The sequence below is a fragment of the Oncorhynchus nerka genome, linkage group LG3 (assembly GCF_034236695.1).
Source record: "Oncorhynchus nerka isolate Pitt River linkage group LG3, Oner_Uvic_2.0, whole genome shotgun sequence".
NCBI lineage: Eukaryota > Metazoa > Chordata > Actinopteri > Salmoniformes > Salmonidae > Oncorhynchus > Oncorhynchus nerka.
This window is the reverse complement of record NC_088398.1, coordinates 33771308-33794549: the sequence shown is the minus strand read 5'-3', so window position 1 is coordinate 33794549 and position 23242 is coordinate 33771308. Positions and strand designations below refer to the sequence as shown.

The 23242-nt window shown below is 43.0% G+C and overlaps 1 protein-coding gene across 2 annotated transcripts; it reads right to left on the bottom strand.

The window, feature by feature from the left end:
• Positions 1–17374: 17374 nt before the first annotated feature.
• si:ch211-184m13.4 (uncharacterized protein LOC798560 homolog) lies at positions 17375–20339 on the bottom strand. Of its 2 annotated transcripts, XM_029643666.2 has the most exons (4): positions 20240–20339; positions 19548–19904; positions 18781–19295; positions 17375–18502 (listed from the first exon to the last, which is right to left on the bottom strand). In XM_029643666.2, exons 2-4 carry the CDS (start codon positions 19897–19899, stop codon positions 18338–18340), a joined length of 1032 nt encoding a protein of 343 aa, XP_029499526.1. In that variant the 5' UTR covers positions 19900–19904; positions 20240–20339; the 3' UTR covers positions 17375–18337. The 2 variants fall into 2 exon arrangements, with proteins under 2 accessions (XP_029499526.1, XP_029499534.1); XM_029643674.2 differs by lacking the exon at positions 20240–20339 and having other exon boundaries at positions 19548–20054.
• Positions 20340–23242: the final 2903 nt, after the last annotated feature.

The following is a 23242-nucleotide window of genomic DNA, read 5'->3' as shown; positions in this document are numbered from 1 at the left end:
TATTACATTTTTATTTCAGCTTTATTTAACCAGGTAGGCCGGTTGAGAACAAGTTCTCATTTACAACTGCGATCTGGCCAAGATAAAGATAAAGCAAAAGTGGGAATGTAAGTAATCCAAACCCAACCCTCCAGTAAGTCGTGATTCTGCCAAAATTCTCGTATTTACACTTTGTAGTCAATTTTGACATTTGTATTCATGTTCCTGACTCATATCAAAGTCACATAGGCCATTTAAAACCAGAGAAGTTTGTTCTAAGGGGTAGTTGACCGTTAAACACAGTACAACCACACATGTGGATGCAGTACAATGCCATTAAAACTATAGAGGATGACACAAAAAAGTTTACATGAAAACAAAATATACACAAGATTATAACATAAAAAGAAAATACATCTCAGATACATCATCAATAGGCAGGAAACCTTAAAAGGAATTAAATAGATTACCAAGTAGCGTTCATTGAAACAATTATACTTTCTTTAAGCCTGTGCAGTTTTAAAGCATTTTGCCCATAAATTATTTCTGGTGTGTACACCATTTCATTCATCTGCAGCAATGTTATGTATGAGAAACTCGCCAAACAATTGTGAAAGCAATTTTCACATGTTCCATCACAAACGGTCACAAGTATCAGACACTGCATGCTCCCAGCTAATACCTAATCAACGCAACATTGACATTATCCCACTCCTGGTTAGCCACTATTGGCTTGTCAAACCTAACACAATTTATGCCGATTAATTTCCAGCAATGTTGCCCATGTCTATCACACTGTGCGTAGCCAGGTGATGTGATAACCGTCTTATGGGTAGACAGAAATACTTTCCCCAAACCCTTCTCAATTAAATGTTAACTGCAAAGTAGGCTTAGCTGGCAGAAGTATATCATGAGTAAGTATATAATTTGTATCTATTATTTGTTATTTGCAAACTTTGCCATGAAATTAGCAGCAGCAGTGCATAATCATAGCTCGACCGCACATTAGATGGCACATTCTTCACTCACTAGATGCACAATTAAATGGCCAGATGCGCAAATAAAGGGAAATTGCACCAACAAATCTACATTGCTTCCAGTGGAGAAAATGGTATTCCGATGTGATTTAAGCATTGACATGGACTCAGAACATCCAATTTAGTTGTTTCGATATGAATAATTGTAATTTTAAGAGTGAAAAACTAAAACAAATCCAAAACTAGGAAAAATTTAACTGAGAAAACATAATTTGGGGAAATATAAAACATAATTTGTGTGGGGGGGACAGATTTATTAACCATTAATTTACCAGGTACAGTATATTGTCAGAAAACACAGTGCATTACTTTCTCTTGTGCACTAACTACCTGGGGAAGAGTTGTGGGAAAGAGTTGCAGGGAAGAGGAGAAGACAGACGGGAATAAAATTCAGTGCAGATTCATTAGTAACAATACATACACATCCACCCAGTTTGTGATTCATGAAGAAAAATAAATGGGAATTCAACTCAATGAACAGAAATAAATAAAAACCAACTGTTAGGTTGAGAGCTCACAACATGTTTCATTTTTTTTAAGTTGCTCTCATACTAGAAAAGGTTGGAGACCCCTACTCTAATGAAATGAAAATAACCAGACAGGTAAGTGGGGACAAAGTAATGTTTAACTTTAAAAACCATCAACAGTTTGATCTGTACCACCTGGAGATCAACTGAAAGCCTGTTAATTTCCCTGAAATTATTAGGACCAATGTGCGTCTTTGGATTGAGCTTGAGTATAGTTATCATTAGTTTGTTTTGGGCCGTTTGAAGTTTGTCCTTCAGATTTGTTGCTATGCCACTGAACTGTAGTCATAGTGACACTATCAGAGATGTTGAGAGGGTCCTCATAGTCTCTGTATCCAGAAATGTGGCTACCCTTGCCATGAACTTTGTCCTGGAGTGAAGCTTCCCAGTTATACCTTCAGAGCCATGAGTTTACCTGTCATGGGTTGGTCCAGTTCACATCCCAAGTACTGGAAATAACAGAGCATTGTTCTTTCACCATTACATGATTAAACTACACTGAGAAGTTGGAAGTTTCTCACATTGTGTTTGGAACCAAACAGGCAGGTAGCCTAGTGATTAAGAGCAATTGACTAGTAACCGATAGGTTGCTGGTTCAAATCTCAGAGCTTATTAGGTGAAATATCTGTCAATGTGCCCTTGAGCAAGGCACTTAACCTTAAATTCTCTGGATTAGAGCACCTGCTTAATGACAAAAGTGTCAATGTCAATTGGATGCAGTCTGTCTTGCCTAAATGCAAATACAGTTTGTTGTTGGATAACTACTTACTGACTTTAGTCAGTTTGCTGCTTAGGGTATTTTCAATGGGCTCCTTCTTATTCTGTGAAACCAAGTGGGCAAACTCAGCCACATACAGGAACAGAGGGAATGAACAGGCAGTCCATGTCATTTACTTAGAGCAAAAAAGTAAAGGCCCCAAAATGCTCCCTTTGGGGACACCACAGTATATCTCCTTAGCATCAGACAGTGTCGTGCCCACATCCACCTTTGGACCCTATTATTTAGGTATGACCAATTATTTTCAGTTTGTAGAACAAAATATAATGGATCACAGCATCAAATGCTTTTTCTAGGTCAAGCATGACCATTCCACAGAAGTTGTCCTTGTCAATTTGTTTCTTGATAAAATCTGTCAAGAACAGTAAACAACTGTCAGTAGAGTGGGATTATCTCAAACCAGAAACAAGGTCATATAAAATATTATGGTCATGCATATACTTCAGGATCTGTGCATGGAGTGCTCTTTCTGAAACCTTTGACAACAAACTCAAGATTGACACTGGTCTGTAGTTCGAGTGCAAAACCTGAACCTATAGGGGGGGGTCTGGGTGGGTGTCTGTCCGCCGTGGCGGCTCTGGCGCGGGACGTGGACCCCACTCAAATCAAATCAAATCAAATTTTATTTGTCACATACACATGGTTAGCAGATGTTAATGCGAGTGTAGCGAAATGCTTGTGCTTCTAGTTCCGACAATGCAGTGATAACCAACAAGTAATCTAACTAACAATTCCAAAACTACTGTCTTATACACAGTGTAAGGGGATAAGGAATATGTACATAAGGATATATGAATGAGTGATGGTACAGAGCAGCATACAGTAGATGGTATCGAGTACAGTATATACATATGAGATGAGTATGTAGACAAAGTAAACAAAGTGGCATAGTTAAAGTGGCTAGTGACATAAGAATGCAGTCGATGATCTAGAGTACAGTATATACATATGCATATGAGATTAATAATGTAGGGTAAGTAACATTATATAAGGTAGCATTGTTTAAAGTGGCTAGTGATATATTTACATCATTTCCCATCAATTCCCATTATTAAAGTGGCTGGAGTTGGGTCAATGACAGTGTGTTGGCAGCAGCCACTCAATGTTAGTGGTGGCTGTTTAACAGTCTGATGGCCTTGAGATAGAAGCTGTTTTTCAGTCTCTCGGTCCCAGCTTTGATGCACCTGTACTGACCTCGCCTTCTGGATGATAGCGGGGTGAACAGGCAGTGGTTCGGGTGGTTGATGTCCTTGATGATCTTTATGGCCTTCCTGTAACATCGGGTGGTGTAGGTGTCCTGGAGGGCAGGTAGTTTGCCCCCGGTGATGCGTTGTGCAGACCTCACTACCCTCTGGAGAGCCTTACGGTTGAGGGCGGAGCAGTTGCCGTACCAGGCGGTGATACAGCCCGCCAGGATGCTCTCGATTGTGCATCTGTAGAAGTTTGTGAGTGCTTTTGTGATACAGCCCTGTGAGGATGCTCTCGATTGTGATCTGTAGAAGCCTCCTGAGGTGAGTGCTTTTGGTGACAAGCCGAATTTCCGAGCAGCACCGGACTGATCCATCGATGGAGGGGGTTGTCCGCCTCTTATTCCGGCAGCACCGGACCTCGGAGGGGACCCTAGCCATGGATCCGAATGGACTCCAGCAGTTCCGGAGTGAAGGGCGATTCTGACAGCTCCTGGCTGACTGACTGCTCTGGCAGCTCCTGGCTGACTGACGGCTCTGGCAGCTCCACGCTGATTGGCGGCTCTTGCAGCTCCTGGCTGACTGGCGGCTCTGGCAGATCCTGGCTGACTGATGGCTCTGGCAGCTCCTGGCAGACTGACGGCTCTGGCAGCTCAGGACAGACTGGCGGCTCTGACAGCTCAGGACAGACGGGAGAATCTGGCAGCTCAGGACAGACGGGAGACTCTGGCAGCTCAGGACAGACGGGAGACTCTGGCAGCTCAGGACAGACTGGAGACTGGACAGGCAGGAGCACCTGTAGGAAGGAGACAGAGAGACAGCATGCCACCAGAGGGCTGGTGCGTGGATGTGGCACCGGATAGACCAGACCGTGAAGGCGCACAGGAGGTCTCGAGCACCGAGCCTGTCCAACCCTACCTGGCTGAATGCTCCCCGTAGCCAGGCCAGTGCGGCGAGGTGGAATAGCCCGCAGTGGGCTGTGCTGGTGAATCGGGGACACCATGCGTAGGGCTGGTGCCATGTACACCGGCCCGAGGAGACGCACTGGAGACCAGATGCGCTGAGCCGGCTTCATGGCACCTGGCTCGATACCCACTCTAGCCCGGCCGATACGAGGCGCTGCAATGTACCGCACCGGAATATGCACACGCACCGGGGACACCGTGCGCCTCACGGCATAACATGGTGCCTGCCCAGTCCCTCTCTCTCCACGGTAAGCACGGGGAGTTGGCACAGGTCTCCTACCTGACTTCGCCACACTCCCCGTGTGGCCCTCTCAATAATTTTTTGGGGCTGCCTCTCGGGCTTCAAGCCCCGCTGCCGTGCTGCCTCCTCATACCGCCGCCTCTCTGCTTTCGCTGCCTCCTGTGCCCAGGGTCCCTTGCCGTCCAGAATCTCCTCCCAAGTCCAGTTCTCCATGTATCGCTGTCTCTCGTCACCACGCTGCTTGGTCCTTGGTGGGTGTTTCTGTAATGGTCGTCGTATGAAGGAGAGGACCAAAGCACAGAGTGGTAAGTGTTTATCTTGATTTTTAATAAGATAATGTGAACACTGAAACAAAAACAATAAACGACAACGTGAAATAACTAAACCGAAACAGTACCGTGTAGACCAAACACTGACACGGAAAATAAACACCAACAACTCAAAAGTGAAACCAGGCTACCTAAGTATGATTCTCAGCTGCCTCTGATTGAGAACCAAGCCAAGCCGAACACAGCAATCCCAAATCATAGAAAAAAGAACATAGACAACCCACTCAACTCACGCCCTGACAATACTAAAACAAAGACATAACAAAAGAACAAAGGTCAGAACGTGACAGGTAGCCTAGCAGTTAAGTGCATTGGGCAAGTAACCGAAAGGTCACTGGGTCATACACCTGAGCTGACTAGGTGAAAAGTACCTAGCCATAATTGCTCCTGTAAATTACTCTGTATCTGCTAAATGACTGAAATGTAATGATGTGTGTTACATAAGATCATCAGCAGCATCCCTCAGGAGTCTAGCTGCGATGTTATCCATTCATGTGGCTTTCTATTTGTCAAGATCCTAAAGCAACTCTGTAACATCTGAAGTTGAAACCTGGGAAAATGTATACTATCCTTTGGAAAATCCCTTGGCTGAATAAAACACTGAACAAAAAGAATTTGAAAGATTTTACAGAGCTACAGTTCATAAAAGGAAATCAGTCAATCAAAATAAATTAATTAGGCTCTAACCTATGGATTTCACAGGACTGGGAATACATATATGCATATTTTGATCACAGTTACCTTATTAAAATTAAAAGTAGGGGCGTGGATCAGAAAACCAACATATCTCCTTCACATAGAGTTGAGCAGGCTGTTGATTATGGCCAGTGGAATTTTGTCCCACAAGACTGCGAAGTTGCTTGATATTTGCGGAAACCGGAACACACTGTTGTACACATTGATCCACAGCATCCCAAACATGCTCAATGGGTGACATGTCTGGTGAGTATGCAGGCCATGGAAGAACTGGGACATTTTCAGCTTCCAGGAATTGTGTACAGCCAGTCAATATTTAGGTCCCCCAGAAATATATACCTCTCTGTTGATCACATACAATATCAAGCATTTCACACACATTATCCAGACACTGACTTTTAGCACTTGGTGGTCTATAGCATCTACCCACAATAATGGGCTTTAGGTGAGGTAGGTAAACCTGTATCCATATTACTTCAACAGTATTTAACATGAGATCCTCTCTAAGCTTTACATGAATGTGCCTCTGAATATAGACCGCAACTCCACCTCCATTAGCATTTCTGTCTTTTCTGTAGATTTATAACCATGCATAGCTACCACTGTATCATCAAATGTATTATTTAAGTATTGTATTATTTATTGCTTTTACTGGGAACCTTTTCAGAAGTAGACATGACAATGTTGTTTATGTTTGAGCTGATAGCGCAGGGTGAGCTGCACACAGTGGACTTCATACTAGGGCACACTGCCTCATGCTAACAGTATAACTCTGGTTCATAGGCACATGATTATTGTATACAATAGCTTTTGTATTGACAGCTTGTTGCGAGTAGATACGTTCTAGAGAGTATTCCAGAGCTCTCTGGGGTCATTTTTATTGTGCTGGATCTTGCTCTTATAGAGGACTCTTTCTCTTTGTCAATCCTCCTTTGAACTGTATTCTTTAGGTGTTTGTATTGAGTGAAGGAATCTGGCAATGTTGACCTCTTAAAGTATTTTAAGATAGAGCTTACGTGACAGTACCCCCTCCCTGGCACGCGGCTCCAGCCGCAGGATGCCAACCACAGGGACGATCCCGGGGATCAGGAGCGGGCCGGTCGCCTCCGCTGAGGCACAGAAACCTGATGAACAGGCTAAGGCGTGAGAGCCTAACAACCCGGCTGAGACCTCCCCGGTTGCCTCGGTTGAGGCACGGGAACCTGTTCACCCAGTTGAGGCATGGGAGCCTATCGAGCCCGCTGAGGCATGGGAGCCTATCGAGCCCGCTGAGGCATGGGAGCCTATACAGCCAGCTGAGGCATGGGAGCCTATCGATCCATCTCCCCACACAGTAACAACCTTAATAATGAATATATCCTAAATGGCTAACTATTCCCTAAAAGTGTAATGCTTTTGTCTATAGCTTTTGTCCATAGCCCCCTGGTCAAAAGCAAAAGTAGTACACAATATGGAGAAATGGGTGCCATTTGGAACGTAACCAATATCTTCCACAATAACCACACAGTGCCTTTATGGCACAGTTTGCATTGCGGGTTAGCGTTTTTCATCATGAATCTTGTTCTGGAGGCTCTCATGACCTGGTGCAGTCACAAAGTCATAAAATCTGTTAAGCCTAACCCTGACCTTAACCCCAACCTTAAACACACTGCTATCCATAATGCCTAACCCTAACTGTAAATGAATACCTAAAAGCACACTTTTGTTTTCATCCGTTTTTACAATATAGGCAATTTTGACTTTGCAGCTGTCCCTATCTAGCAGAAATCGCTCAGTGCTGCCTCCAGGGCACAACAATAAATATCAGCCTGCATTTGCAGTACTGCTGCCTGTGTGCCTTACCCTGATTTTCTCTGAAAAGTAATGGAACACTTTCTGCACACTCTGGCAATGTTCTACATCTAAATATAGAGATGGAGCTATAAGATAGTTACAGTGCACTATAAACAGACCACTTCCTGGAGATAGAGAAATGTAACACCACCTCAAGGTAAGCAGGAATGTGTGTGTGTGAGGGGAAGTATGGCAGGTGGGTGAGGATGTAGAGCGAGATATGTGTATCTGCATACCCCCCACATACACACTCTCTGTGTATGTGTGCACTGTATGTGGATGTTTTTAACTATTCTTGTGAGGACCAGAAGTCTCCACAAGAAGAGTAAACAAACAAAGAGTTGACCAACTGTGGACATTTTGTTAGTCCCCATGAAGTCAAATGCTGTTTCTCAGGGGTTTAGGGTTATGGTTAGAATTCGTTTTGGAATTACATTAAGGGTTAGGGTTAGAAGCTAGGGTTAGTTTAGGTTTAGGAGCTTGGGTTATGTTTAGGGTTAGGTTTTTGGGTTAGGATTTTGAATGGGACTGAATTGTGTGTCCTGACAAGGTTAGCTGTGTTTGTGTGTGGGTGGGTGGGTGCGTGCGTGCCAGATGAGGCTGGTGAGAGATGCTATAGGAGCACAGGCTCAATATAATGCCTGCAATGGAGTGAATGGAACGGTATCAAACAGAGTATGTAAACCACATGTTTGACTCCATTACAAATATTCCATTGCAGCCATTACAATGAGCCCATTCTCTTATAGCTCCCACTCCTCTTTCTATTCTGGTTAGAGCCAGTTTGCGCTGTTCTGTGAAGGGAGTAGCTCACAGCGTTGTAACAGAACTTCAGTTTTTTGCCAATTTCTCATATGGAATAGCCTTCTCAGAACAAGAATGGACCGACAAGTTTCAGAACGTTTTTGTTTCTGGCCATTTTGAGCCTGTAATCGAACCCACAAAGGCTGATGCTCCAGATACTCAACTAGTCTAAAGGATGCCAGTTGTATTGTTTCTTTAATCAGCACAACAGTTTTCAGCTGTGCTAACATAATTACAAAAGGGGTTTCCAATGATCATTTAGCCTTTTAAAATGATAAACTTGGATTAGCTAACACAACGTGCCATCGGAAAACAGGAGTGATGGTTGCTGATAATGGGCCTCTCTACGCCTATGTAGACATTCCATTTAAAAAATTAGCAGTTTCCAGCAACAATAGTCATTTACAACATTAACAATGTCTACAATGTATTTCAGATCAATTTGATGATAGACAAAACATTTGCTTTTCTTTCATTAACAAGGACATTTCTAAGTGACCCCAAACTTTTGAATGGTAGTGTATATAGTATATATATATATTTTTTTTTTTTCACTGCAAATATTTTAAAACATTTTCGGTTGACCAATCAAATGTTTATTTATTTTTATCACAAGTGGGACGGTGTCCCTAACGCCCCAATGGGTGGGCTGCCGCTGGTGCATACGTGTGTGCATGTTGTTGGTGTATGTGCGGTGAGGGAGAAAAGGAGATGCATTTCATTCAGTATCATATTTATTTCTCCTTTTCATGTCTTTGTGTGTTTACAGGTTGCCTGCATATAAATGTGTTTAGCAGTATGTTAAGCATTTCTCTGGAAAGTATGACCTTCTAAGAAAAACTCTGATTAAGATCAGTATTGTCAAAGGGTTTCAATGTGTATATCTTATACGATTCACTCTGTTCTTTGTTACATAATTTTGAGTTATGAAAAAACTGAAGTGTTGCAGGAAATTGATTCGTTAGCGCTTAACATTCTGAAATGCTCACTGAACATAAGTCATGATGCAATATGCAGTGGTGTAAAATACTTGAAAGTACTTCTTACTGTAAGTAGTTTTTTGGTGTGTCTTTACTTTCCTATTTACGTTTTTGATTACTTTAACTTTTACTTCACTACATTCCTAAAGAAAATTGTTTACTTTTTACTCCATACATTTTCTCTGACACCCAAAAGTACTTGTTATGAATGCTAAGCAGAACAGAAAAATTGCCTAATTCACACACTAATAAAGAGAACATCCTTGGTCATCCCTACTGCCCCTGATCGGGCACACTCACTAAACACATGCTTCGTTGTAAATTATTTCTGAGTGTTGGAGTATGGCACTGGCTATCCGTAAATTTAAAAAACAAGAAAATGATGCCGTCTGGTTGCTAAATATAAGTACTTTGAGATGATTTATACTATTACTTTTGATATTTTTGATACTCCTCGACGTCGCCGCACGAGGAGGCAAAAGCAGACTTTCCCCCAAAGCGACATCCCTCTAAGGCCCTTATGCTAGCTTGCTAGCCTCGGCCTGCTAACTGGTAGCTTGCTAGCCCTGGACTGCTAACTGTCTGAATCGCCATGTCCCCAGCCAGCCCAACCACTCACTGGACCCATACGATCACTTGGCTATGCATGCCTCTCCCTAATATCAATATGCCTTGTCCATTACTGTTCTGGTTAGTGATTACTGTCTTATTTCACTGTAGAGCCTCTAGCCCTGCTCAATATGCCTTAACCAACCATGTTGTTCCACCTCCCACATATGCGATGACATCACCTGGTTTAAACATCTTTAGAGACTATATCTCACTCATCATTACTCAATGCCTAGGTTTACCTCCAATTTACTCTTCCTACCATACCTTTGTCCGTACATTAGGCCTTGAATCTATGCTATCATGCCCAGAAACCTGCTCCTTTTACTCTCTGTTCTGAACGTGCTAGACGGCCAGTTCTTATAGCATTTAGACGTACCCTTATCCTACTTCTCTGTTTATCTGGTGATGTAGAGGTTAATCCAGGACCTGCAGTGCCTAGATCCACTCCTACTCCTCAGGTGCTCTCATTTGTTGACTTCTGTAACCGTAAAAGCCTTGGTTTCATGCATGTTAACATTAGAAGCCTACTCCATAAGTTTGCTTTATTCATTGCTTTAGCACATTCTGCCAACCCGGATGTCTTTGCCGTGTCTGAATCCTGGCTTAGGAAAACCACCAAAAACCCTGAAATTTCCATCCCTAACTATAACATTTTCCGCCAAGAACTGCCAAAGGGGGCGGTGTTGCAATCTACTGTAGAGATAGCCTGCAGAGTTCTGTCTTACTATCCAGGTCTGTACCAAAACAATTCGAGCTTCTACTTTAAAAATGAACCTTTCCAGAAACAAGACTCTCATCGTAGACCACCTTTTGCCCCCAGCTGTGCCCTGGACACGATATGTGAATTGATTGCCCCCCCCCCCATCTATCTTCTGAGCTCGTGCTGCTAGGTGACCTAAACTGGGACATGCTCAACACCCCGGCCATCCTACAATCTAAACTTGATGCCCTCAATCTCACACAAATTATCACTGAACCTACCCCAAATCCGTAAACACGGGGACCCTCCTAGATATCATCCTAACTAACTCACCCTCCAAATACACCTCTGCTGTTTTCAACCAAGATCTCAGTGATCACTGCCTCATTGCCTGCGTCCGTAATGGGTCTGCGGTCAAACGACCACCCCTTATCACTGTTAAACGCTCCCTAAAACACTTCTGCGAACAGGCCTTTCTAATTGACCTGGCCAGGGTATCCTGGAATGACATTGACCTCATCCCGTCAGTAGAGGATGCCTGGCTATTCTTTAAAAGTGCCTTCCTCACCATCTTAAATAAGGATGCTCCGTTCAAAAAAATGTAGAATTAGAAGTAGATATAGCCCTTGGTTCATTCCAGACCTGTCTGCCCTTGACCAACACAAACATGTGGCATTCTGCATTAGAATCGAATAACCCCCGTGGTATGCAACTTCTCAGGGAAGTTAGGAACCAATATACACAGGCAGTTAGGAAAGCTAAGGCTAGCTTTTTCAAACAAAAATGTGCATCTTGTAGTACAAACTCAAAAAAGTTCTGGGACACTGTAAAGTCCATGGAGAATAAGAGCACCTCCTACCAGCTGCTCATTGCACTGAGGCTAGGAAACACTGTCACTACCAATAAATCCACAATAATTGAGAATTTCAATAAGCATTTTTCTACAGCTGGCCATGCTTTCCACCTGGCTACCCCTACCCCGGGCAACTGCCCTGCGCTCCCCACAGTAACTCGCCCAAACCTCCCCCATTTCTCCTTCACCCAAATCTAGACAATCTGGACCCTCTGTTTCTAAAATTATCTGCCGAAATTATTGCAACCTCTATTACTAGCCTGTTCAACCTCTCTTTCGTATCGTCTGAGATTCCCATAGATTAGAAAGCTGCCGCGGTCATCCCCCTCTTCAAAGGGGGAGACACTCTAGACCCAAACTGCTACAGACCTATATCTATTCTACTAAGGTCTTTGAAAGCCAAGTTAACAAACAGATTACCGACCATTTCGAATCTCACTGTACCTTCTTCGCTATGTAATCTGGTTTCAGAGCTGGTCAAAATCAAATCAAATCAAATCAAATCAAATTTATTTGTCACATACACATGGTTAGCAGATGTTAATGCGAGTGTAGCGAAATGCTTGTGCTTCTAGTTCCGACAATGCAGTGATAACCAACAAGTAATCTAACTAACAATTCCAAAACTACTGTCTTATACACAGTGTAAGGGGATAAGGAATATGTACATAAGGATATATGAATGAGTGATGGTACAGAGCAGCATACAGTAGATGGTATCGAGTACAGTATATACATATGAGATGAGTATGTAGACAAAGTAAACAAAGTGGCATAGTTAAAGTGGCTAGTGACATAAGAATGCAGTCGATGATCTAGAGTACAGTATATACATATGCATATGAGATGAATAATGTAGGGTAAGTAACATTATATAAGGTAGCATTGTTTAAAGTGGCTAGTGATATATTTACATCATTTCCCATCAATTCCCATTATTAAAGTGGCTGGAGTTGGGTCAGTGTCAATGACAGTGTGTTGGCAGCAGCCACTCAATGTTAGTGATTGCTGTTTAACAGTCTGATGGCCTTGAGATAGAAGCTGTTTTTCAGTCTCTCGGTCCCAGCTTTGATGCACCTGTACTGACCTCGCCTTCTGGATGATAGCGGGGTGAACAGGCAGTGGTTCGGGTGGTTGATGTCCTTGATGATCTTTATGGCCTTCCTGTAACATCGGGTGGTGTAGGTGTCCTGGAGGGCAGGTAGTTTGCCCCCGGTGATGCGTTGTGCAGACCTCACTACCCTCTGGAGAGCCTTACGGTTGAGGGCGGAGCAGTTGCCGTACCAGGCGGTGATACAGCCCGCCAGGATGCTCTCGATTGTGCATCTGTAGAAGTTTGTGAGTGCTTTTGGTGACAAGCCGAATTTCTTCAGCCTCCTGAGGTTGAAGAGGCGCTGCTGCGCCTTCTTCACGATGCTGTCAGTGTGAGTGGACCAATTCAGTTTGTCTGTGATGTGTATGCCGAGGAACTTAAAACTTGCTACCCTCTCCACTACTGATCCATCGATGTGGATAGGGGGTGTTCCCTCTGCTGTTTCCTGAAGTCCACAATCATCTCCTTAGTTTTGTTGACGTTGAGTGTGAGGTTATTTTCCTGACACCACACTCCGAGGGCCCTCACCTCCTCCCTGTAGGCCGTCTCGTCGTTGTTGGTAATCAAGCCTACCACTGTTGTGTCGTCCGCAAACTTGATGATTGAGTTGGAGGCGTGCATGGCCACGCAGTCGTGGGTGAACAGGGAGTACAGGAGAGGGCTCAGAACGCACCCTTGTGGGGCCCCGTGTTGAGGATCAGCGGGGAGGAGATGTTGTTGCCTACCCTCACCACCTGTGGGCGGCCCGTCAGGAAGTCCAGTACCCAGTTGCACAGGGCGGGGTCGAGACCCAGGGTCTCGAGCTTGATGACGAGCTTGGAGGGTACTATGGTATTGAATGCCGAGCTGTAGTCGATGAACAGCATTCTCACATAGGTATTCCTCTTGTCCAGGTGGGTTAGGGCAGTGTGCAGTGTGGTTGAGATTGCATCGTCTGTGGACCTATTTGGGCGGTAAGCAAATTGGAGTGGGTCTAGGGTGTCAGGTAGGGTGGAGGTGATATGGTCCTTGACTAGTCTCTCAAAGCACTTCATGATGGCGGTAGTCGTTTAGCTCAGTTACCTTAGCTTTCTTGGGAACAGGAACAATGGTGGCCCTCTTGAAGCATGTGGGAACAGCAGACTGGTATAGGGATTGATTGAATATGTCCGTAAACACACCGGCCAGCTGGTCTGCGCATGCTCTGAGGGCGCGGCTGGGGATGCCGTCTGGGCCTGCAGCCTTGCGAGGGTTAACACGTTTAAATGTCTTACTCACCTCGGCTGCAGTGAAGGAGAGACCGCATGTTTTCGTTGCAGGCCGTGTCAGTGGCACTGTATTGTCCTCAAAGCGGGCAAAAAAGTGATTTAGTCTGCCTGGGAGCAAGACATCCTGGTCCGTGACTGGGCTGGGTTTCTTCTTGTAGTCCGTGATTGACTGTAGACCCTGCCACATGCCTCTTGTGTCTGAGCCATTGAATTGAGATTCCACTTTGTCTCTGTACTGACGCTTAGCTTGTTTAATAGCCTTGTGGAGGGAATAGCTGCATTGTTTATATTCGGACATATTACCAGACACCTTGCCCTGATTAAAAGCAATGGTTCGCGCTTTCAGTTTCACGCGAATGCTGCCATCAATCCAAGGTTTCTGGTTTGGGAATGTTTTTATCGTTGCTATGGGAACGACATCTTCGACGCACGTTCTAATGAACTCGCACACCGAATCAGCGTATTCGTCAATATTTCCATCTGACGCAATACGAAACATGTCCCAGTCCACGTGATGGAAGCAGTCTTGGAGTGTGGAGTCAGCTTGGTCTGACCAGCGTTGGACAGACCTCAGCGTGGGAGCCTCTTGTTTTAGTTTCTGCCTGTAGGCAGGGATCAGCAAAATGGAGTCGTGGTCAGCTTTTCCGAAAGGGGGGCGGGGCAGGGCCTTATATGCGTCGCGGAAGTTAGAGTAACAATGATCCAAGGTTTTACCACCCCTGGTTGCGCAATCGATATGCTGGTAAAATTTAGGGAGTCTTGTTTTCAGATTAGCTTTGTTAAAATCCCCAGCTACAATGAATGCAGCCTCCGGATAAATGGTTTCCAGTTTGCAAAGAGTTAAATAAAGTTCGTTCAGAGCCATCGATGTGTCTGCTTGGGGGGGGATATATACGGCTGTGATTATAATCGAGGAGAATTCTCTTGGAAGATAATGCGGTCTACATTTGATTGTGAGGAATTCTAAATCAGGTGAACAGAAGGATTTGAGTTTTCTGTATGTTTCCTTCATCACACCATGTCTCGTTAGTCATGAGGCATACGCCCCCGCCACTCTTCTTACCAGAAAGATGTTTGTTTCTGTCGGCGCGATGCGTGGAGAAACCCGTTGGCTGCACCGCCTCGGATAGCGTCTTCCCAGTAAGCCATGTTTCTGTGAAGCAGAGAACGTTGCAGTCTCTGATGTCCCTCTGGAATGCTACCCTTGCTCGGATTTCGTCAACCTTGTTGTCAAGAGACTGGACATTGGCAAGAAGAATGCTGGGGAGTGGTGCGCGATGTGCCCTTTTTCGGAGTCTGACCAGAACACCGCCTCGTTTCCCTCTTTTTCGGAGTCGTTTCCTTGGGTCGCTGCATGCGATCCATTCCGTTGTCCTGTTTGTAAGGCAGAACACCGGATCCGCGTCGCGGAAAACATATTCTTGGTCGTACTGATGGTGAGTTGGCGCTGATCTTATATTTAGTAGTTCTTCTCGACTGTATGTAATGAAACCTAAGATGACCTGGGGTACTAATGTAAGAAATAACACGTAAAAAAACAAAAAACTGCATAGTTTCCTAGGAACGCGAAGCGAGGCGGCCATCTCAGTCGGCGCCGGAAGTCACCTCAGCCACGCTCAAGGTCCTAAATGATATCATAACCGCCATCGATAAGAGACATTACTGTGTAGCCGTATTCATCGATCTGGCTAAGGCTTTCGACTTGGTTTCTCAAATGATTGCCTCTCTTGGTTCACCAACTACTTCTCCGATATAGTTCAGTATGTCAAATCTGAGGGCCTGTTGTCCGGACCTCTGGCAGTCTCTATGGGGGTGCCACAGGGTTCAATTCTCTTCTCTGTATACATCCATGATGTCGCTCTCGCTGCTGGTGATTCTTTGATCCACCTCTAAGCAGACGACACCATTCTATATACCTCTGGCCCTTCGTTGGACATGGCGTTAACTTACCTCCAGACAAGCTTCAATGCTATACAGCACTCCTTCCGTGGCCTCCAAACTGCTCTTAAATGCAAGTAAAACTAAATGCTCTTCAACCGATCGCTGCCCGCACCTGCCTGCCCGTCCAGCATCACTACTCTGGACCGTTCTGACTTAGAATATGTGGACAACTATAAAATACCTAGGTGCCTAGTTGGACTGTAAACTCTCCTTCCAGATTCACTTTAAACATCTCCAATACAAAATTAAATCTAGAATCAGCTTCCTATTTCGCAAAATAGCATCCTTCACTCATGCTGCCAAACATACCCTAGTAAAACTGACCATCCTACCGATCTTTGGCGATGTCATTTACAAAATAGCCTCCAACACTCTACTCAACAAATTGGATGCAGTCTATCACAGTGCTATCCGTTTTTGTCACCAATACTCCATATACTACCCACCACTGCAGCCAGTATGCTCTCGTTGGCTGGCCCTCGCTTCATACTCGTTGCCAAACCCACTGGCTCCAGGTCATCTACAAGTCTCTGCTAGGTAAAGCCCCGCCTAATCTCAGCTCACTGGTCACCATAGCAGCACCCACCCGAAGTAAGCGCTCCAGCAGGTATATCTCACTGGTCACCCCCATAGCCAATTCTTCCTTTGCCTGCCTATCCTTCCAGTTCTCTGCTGCCAATTACTGGAACGAACTGCAAAAATCTCTGAAGCTGGAGACTCTAACCTCCCTCACTAGCTTTAAGCACCAGCTGTCAGAGCAGCTCACAGATCACTGCACCTGTACATAGCTCATCTGTAAATAGCCCATCCAATCTACATTATCCCCATACTGTATTTATTTATTTATATATCTTGCTCCTTTGCACCCCAGTATCTCAACTTGCACATTGATCTTCTGCGCATCCTACCATTCCTGTGTTTAATTGTTATATTGTAATTAACTTGCTACCATAGCCTATTTATTGCCTACCTCTCTTATCCTACCTCATTTGCACATGCTGTATATAGATTTTTCTACTGTATTATTGATTGTATGTATGTTTATTCCATGTGTAACTCTGTTGTTGTATGTGTCGAACTGCTTTGCTTTATCTTGGCCAGGTTGCAGTTGCAACCTACCTGGTTAAATAAATAATAAAAATAATATATATATATATAATAAATAAAATAAAAAATATTTGAGCAATTACATCATCAAAATACTTTTAGACTTTTACTCAAGTAGTATTTTGCTGGGTGACTTTTACCTTTACTTGAGTAATTCTCTTTTAAGGTGTATTTACTTTTACATCTCAAATCTGTTTATTTTGAAAACATTATGTTTGACTTTTATGCTCTGGTGTTTTTCCCGTGATCTGGCTGTGTCGTGTAACTAAATATGGAATGGAAATATATTGAGTGTCCAAATACAATCGGATGAAATTCAATTATACGCTTTGATACATTCAGATTGTTTCTACATGGCTAGGTCCACATATTTATTTTTTCTCCGCACAATGAAAATGAACCCACTCATTATCGTACCTTCTGTCTGTTTAATGGCCACCCGCAACAAATGTTATACATCAGAGAGATGACTAATATGTTTATTCAGCTGCAGATTGTATTCTTCAGTACAGTAAAATGATACAGAAAATGTCCCCAACTCCAGCCTATATCTCTAGCCAGACATTTACAGATTTACAAATATACATGTTGTAAATCAAGAACTTGTCACCTTACGTCATTTGCATTAAATATTTACTCATTCAGGTTTCAACAAAATATTGTAACATTTCTTTGTACAAAAATAACTGCATTATATATACACATTTGAGTCATATTAAACCACTTAACGTGGGAATCTAATTGTATTTATGCTAAACTCCCCATAAAATTCTGTCAGTTTAAGCTAGAGATCTGTTTTTGCTTTAGATGCGTCTCAATCCACCGCATCCGTCTGTTACACTTCCGCATCTGCAGTGAAAGGTGACAGAGCTAGAGCGGTGTTTGTCAGACCATGACACATCTCACAAAATTGTCTGTAGCGTCCGAATGATTTGGGCTACAAACTATAATCGTTCCCTCTATGGAAAGATGGGTCTCTCATGAACACTATGGTGTTCTCTGTTTTGCTCTACGACCCCCACAAGCATCAGAAGTTGATACAGCCAATCTGCCAACCTCCGTCTGTAGCTTTCGAACAGTTTGACCCATCTGTGTAAAGGTGAGACTCTCACGAACACATACATATGGGTTGTTTTTGTAGTATTTCCACAGGCCTCACAAGACTTGTCTGAATGTCCCCCGGTACCAGTCGAAAACATGTATGGAAGTTTGTTCTTAAGTGTCTGTCCTATACCTTTAACATATAAGAAAAATCTGGAAACATTTTTACATGTATTTAACCCTATATTTTTGGCACTAAACATACTCTATATATACATATACATGTATGGAAGTTTGTTCTTAAGTGTCTGTCCTATACCTTTAACATATAAGGATGGAGTATGTTTAGTGCCAAAAACCACAATCTCTTCCTACTGGTGTTGATGTTTAGGTGTTGCTGCTGCTGTTGTCGGTGGCGGTTTTGGAGAAAGGAGCAGGGGTAGAAAGGTAGCCCTTGAACAGACTCATCACCCTCTGCTTGTACGTCTTAATGGCAAAGAAGTAGATGACAGGGTCCAGACAACAGTTAAGGTTCATCATGGAGACAGTCACCTGCAGGGACACAATGCCTTTTTAATAAAAAAATGTTGTTGAGGATTTCAATGTATCACGAAGAAAAGAAAACTCACAGTTCCCTAAACAGTCAGATATACTGACTGACAGCCAGACAGACACACAAACACACACACAACAGGATGCATCTCGGGCATAAATGTAAATCTACCATGTTTTATAGAAAGACAGACCCACCAACAGTCTCCCCAACCGACAAACAGACCAACGAACAGACCAACAACTAACATACAGACATTCACTTTAGCAGGTCCTACCTGTAGGGAAGCCTTGAATGCCCGCATCTCGTCACACTTGGGCTGGCCCAGCATCTTCCTCAGCATGAACTGCATGATGTTGAGGTGGTAGGGGCTGAAGCACAGGACGAAGGTGAGGAGGATGAGGAGGATGATATTGTTGGCTCTTTGGCTACGACCCAAGCGGCCCGTCAGTGGGTTCTGTTTGGCCGTGCGACTCAGTTTGAGATTGATCCGGGTGTAACACACAATGATGACCAGTAGGGGGAGACAGAAGGAAACCGTACAGGCCAGGAAGAGAAGATAAGGGGTGGAGCGAGTACCCTCAAAGGTGAAGTACTCCATGCAGGTTCGTCGGCCTCTGTGGTCATGGAGCATGGTACGGAAGAGCAGGGGGGCGGTTTCCAGACACACCAGTAGCCAGACGAGGCAGCAGACCACTCGCACCACTTTGACACTCCGCAGGTACTGTAGCCGGTGGGGGTGGACCATGGCCAGGTACCGGTCTAGACTGATACATGTCATGAAGGCAATTCCTGGTGGAAGAGAGGGAGACGGGATATTGAATGGGTGGATGAATAAACAGAAGACACTAACTAGCAGACAGGCAAGCAGACAGAAAAAAATTGACAGACTGACACATACACACAAATGCAAAAACTAGGGCATAAATGTAAATGTTTTATATAAACCTGTGAGAAAAAGTTATTTTTGACTATAACAACAACCCACTGCGGAATGCTGCAGCTCTTACACAGTTCTCCCCATACAACACACACACACCTTACCTGAGTATGTGTTTGAAAAGAACAACATAGTAGCCAGCCTGCAGAGCAAATCCCCAAAGGGCCAGTCAAACTGTCTGATGTAGTAAGTGACTCTCCCTGGCAGTGCCAATGTGAACAATGCATCAGACACAGCCAGGTTGACCAGGTAAAGAGACGTGGAGTTGAACTTCTGCTTCTTCTGACAGGTCACATACAGGACAAGGCAGTTGCCACAGACACTGATGAGGAACACCAGAGAGTAGAAGATTGGGAAGATGATCAAGGCAGCTCTCTGGTAGACAAAGACGTCACACATCTGGTTGGTGTCAGAGGTGTTTAAATCCACCGGGTCCACAGAGATGTTGGTAGACATTTCTCCTGTTGAGAAAAAAATATGTTTGAGAAAAAAAGTTGTGGATGAACCCTGATGAATAACCCAAAAAGTTGGTTGAGATCCATTGAATACTTTATGGAGAACACAATAATCTAGTGTGCTGGAGTTTAAACTGTAACAGCTAATTACATTCAAAAAACGTATTTGTCCAAAAGGGACACAAATAAATAAATACTGAGCTAACACATATATTAACAATACATATATTAACTTCTACAACTATAGTTAATCAATACTGAATTAATAGACCATTTTGCTTTGAATATAAATGATTGCATATCTATAATGACAAATATGCAAAAAGACTTCAGCGTTTCACCTGCTATCCAAGACAGTCTGTTAACTCTGGTGTTTGAAAGTAAAGTGACTTGGAGAACTGTTTGTAAACACTTTTGAAGAGAATGACTGTGTCGCAAATCCCACCCCCACTTTCTTCAGAAGAGGTAGTGCAAAGTTACAGTTTTGGTCACAACCAGTCAAATGCCATTGTCAAGGTGCCTGGTATTAAGTTGAACACTTCAACGATGTGTGTTCTTCCAGTTTATCTAAGACCATGATCTATCAATGTAGATGATCTGATCAATTAGATAAAGATTACATCTAGAAATCAAGTTGAGGTGTATAATGATGATCACAACATGGTCAGTGTTTTCTCTGCAAAACACACATGCTAAATCTAGGGCATCAATGTACCATGTTTTACATAGTCCTGTGAGAAGATTGTCTTTTTGACAATAAACACAAGCCATTGCAGTATTCTGCAGCTCAAACAAATGTTTTCAAATTTGAAAGCCAGGTGGGGTAAAAAATAACACAACACAACTTTCTATTTATGAGACATCAAAACATATTATTGACGTGCATATGAAAGTGTCAAGTATACTCATTGATCATACTCAAAACTACCTTAACCTAATACACCAAAAATGTTTAAAGCTGGACCAGGCTTTAAGTGCCTTGCTCAAGGGCACAATGGAAGTATGCGGCACCTGAGATTCTGATACCAGCAACCCTCCTGCCAGGTTTCCCCATCAGCCCTGGGATTTGAAACAGTAACCATTCGGTTACTGGCCCCCGTCTCTAAACCCTGTCTATACCTATACCAGGGAATTTCATAAAAGAAAGGTTAAATGAATATCTGATAAGATCTGAGGTTGTGTATCCTGTGTTGGGTCTCGTCTCTGGGGTTGACTGACAGCTAGCAGAGTGCCTACATGAGGTAAAGAAAGGTGGAGATGATGAAGAGATTGGGGAAAAGTAGAAAACATGTGGTTCATTGCGTAAATGTCAAAATGTGTGTGATGTTGACAAATCATTTTTGATTTGGCCGCACCTCTCCCTCAACTGCCAATATAAAGATAAAACAATGCCAAGAACTGAACTCAAATTAATCAAATTTAGACTGAAATCACTGACTGACAAGTCTTTTTGTGGGTGACTATTTAAAAAATAATTTAAATCAACCTTAGCATGTGTTATATAGCATAGTCTATTTATGGTATTCACTTCATTGGTCTTATGCTGTATTTTTTTCAATTTCAATAGTGTGTCCATCCATACACTTCCAGTCAAAACTGTTCGCTGCTCTGGCCCCCCAATGGTGGAATAAACTCCCTCACGACGCCAGGACAGCGGAGTCAATCACCACCTTCCGGAGACACCTGAAACCCCACCTCTTTCAGGAATACCTAGGATAGGATAAAGTAATCCTTCTCACCCCCCCCCCCTTAAAAGATTTAGATGCACTATTGTAAAGTGGCTGTTCCACTGGATGTCTTAAGGTGAACGCACCAATTTGTAAGTCGCTCTGGATAAGAGCGTCTGCTAAATGACTTAAATGTAAATACACTGGCATTCAAGTGAAACCAGGGCCTTCTTACAATGCTGACAGTCATATAATATCTTCTGATGACAGGAAGTGTCTATACCAGGTGGTAAAAGTGATATTTAAATCAACATTTATTTATTTATTTCAGTGTTTTCTTGGGAAAAGTATTTCCCAGAGAACATTTTATTTTGGTCACAATCTCTGCCACTCTGAACTTCAAATGCAAAATTACATTAAACTAAGAGAAAAGCTCAAATAAGTTTAGCGGGTGCATGTGAGTATTATAATGCCACTACCGTGGTACAGGTTGTTAGGTGTGCCCCCCACCTCCCTACAGGGTCTACAAAGTGAGTCCCGATTCAGCAGTTTCTCTCTATGCGTCTCCATTCACTCAGACATTTTGTATTGAGCGTAATCTCTGACTCTCTCATTGAGGATGCCCCCGACTAGGCAACCGTACCATACCCATGCATAGATCCAAGTGATGGAAAACAATGTATTACCCTTCAGAAATACTTCAAATTAGACCTCTGATTATGAAAATGTTATGGCAGGAAAATATTGCGTTAAGAAAACTATACAATTCTATAAAAATCATTGATGTGATGGAAAATCTGTCTGAAATATAGTCATATTTTGTCTGAAATAGCTCAATTGATCAACTTGATCCAAATGTCAGTATTGTACTATTAAAACATGTATTTTTGAAAGGATCAACTTTTTGGATTAACTTGAAGAGATAATCTCCTATCTTCCCACTGGTTCAATTAAATGATGTTGAACTGACTTGGAATAGACGTTGAATTGACGTCTGTGCCCATCGAGTTACTTCTTTAACATAAAATGAATGATTGTCAATGGCAGAAGTTTGACCTCATAAACCAAGCTTTTTTTTTTAAGATAAACATTTTTGTTATTTTGATGTGTAGAGTGAACATCAAAGTTACTCCTGGAGTATTTATTTTTTCATATTTGCGTTATTTGGAAGAAAAACAATGTATCATCCTTGTCTATCAACGTATGAATGTGGCCCTGTCTCAGATATTCAACCCTTTAAGCCCAAAGATTACTTTTATCAATTTACAACACAACCTGTAGCTCTGGCTCAGAATGTTTGTTTCTCAATGTATTTTGTCTACATAATCACTACATATTAGAGAAGACAGGAAAACGTATTTCAAGTCATGTACTGTACTTGCATGAATGGCTACCAATATATACTTGTGTAGGAGACCAGTGTGATCTCAGACGAGTGGACAGGTGTCTAGTGTTTCAGAGGCTACTGATGCCACAATAACACACTGAGAGACAACAAATACTACTAAGAGATACATCTGGGTCTAAGGAGATGCACTGGCGTGTTTGACCTGTTCATGATGTAATTTAGGCTGCGTTGCATTTTTGCATTTTTGCATTCTCACAGGGTTACTGTAAATGGTACACCAGGATAATTGCTACTATAACAGTTGTGCAATAGTACAATAAATACAGAAA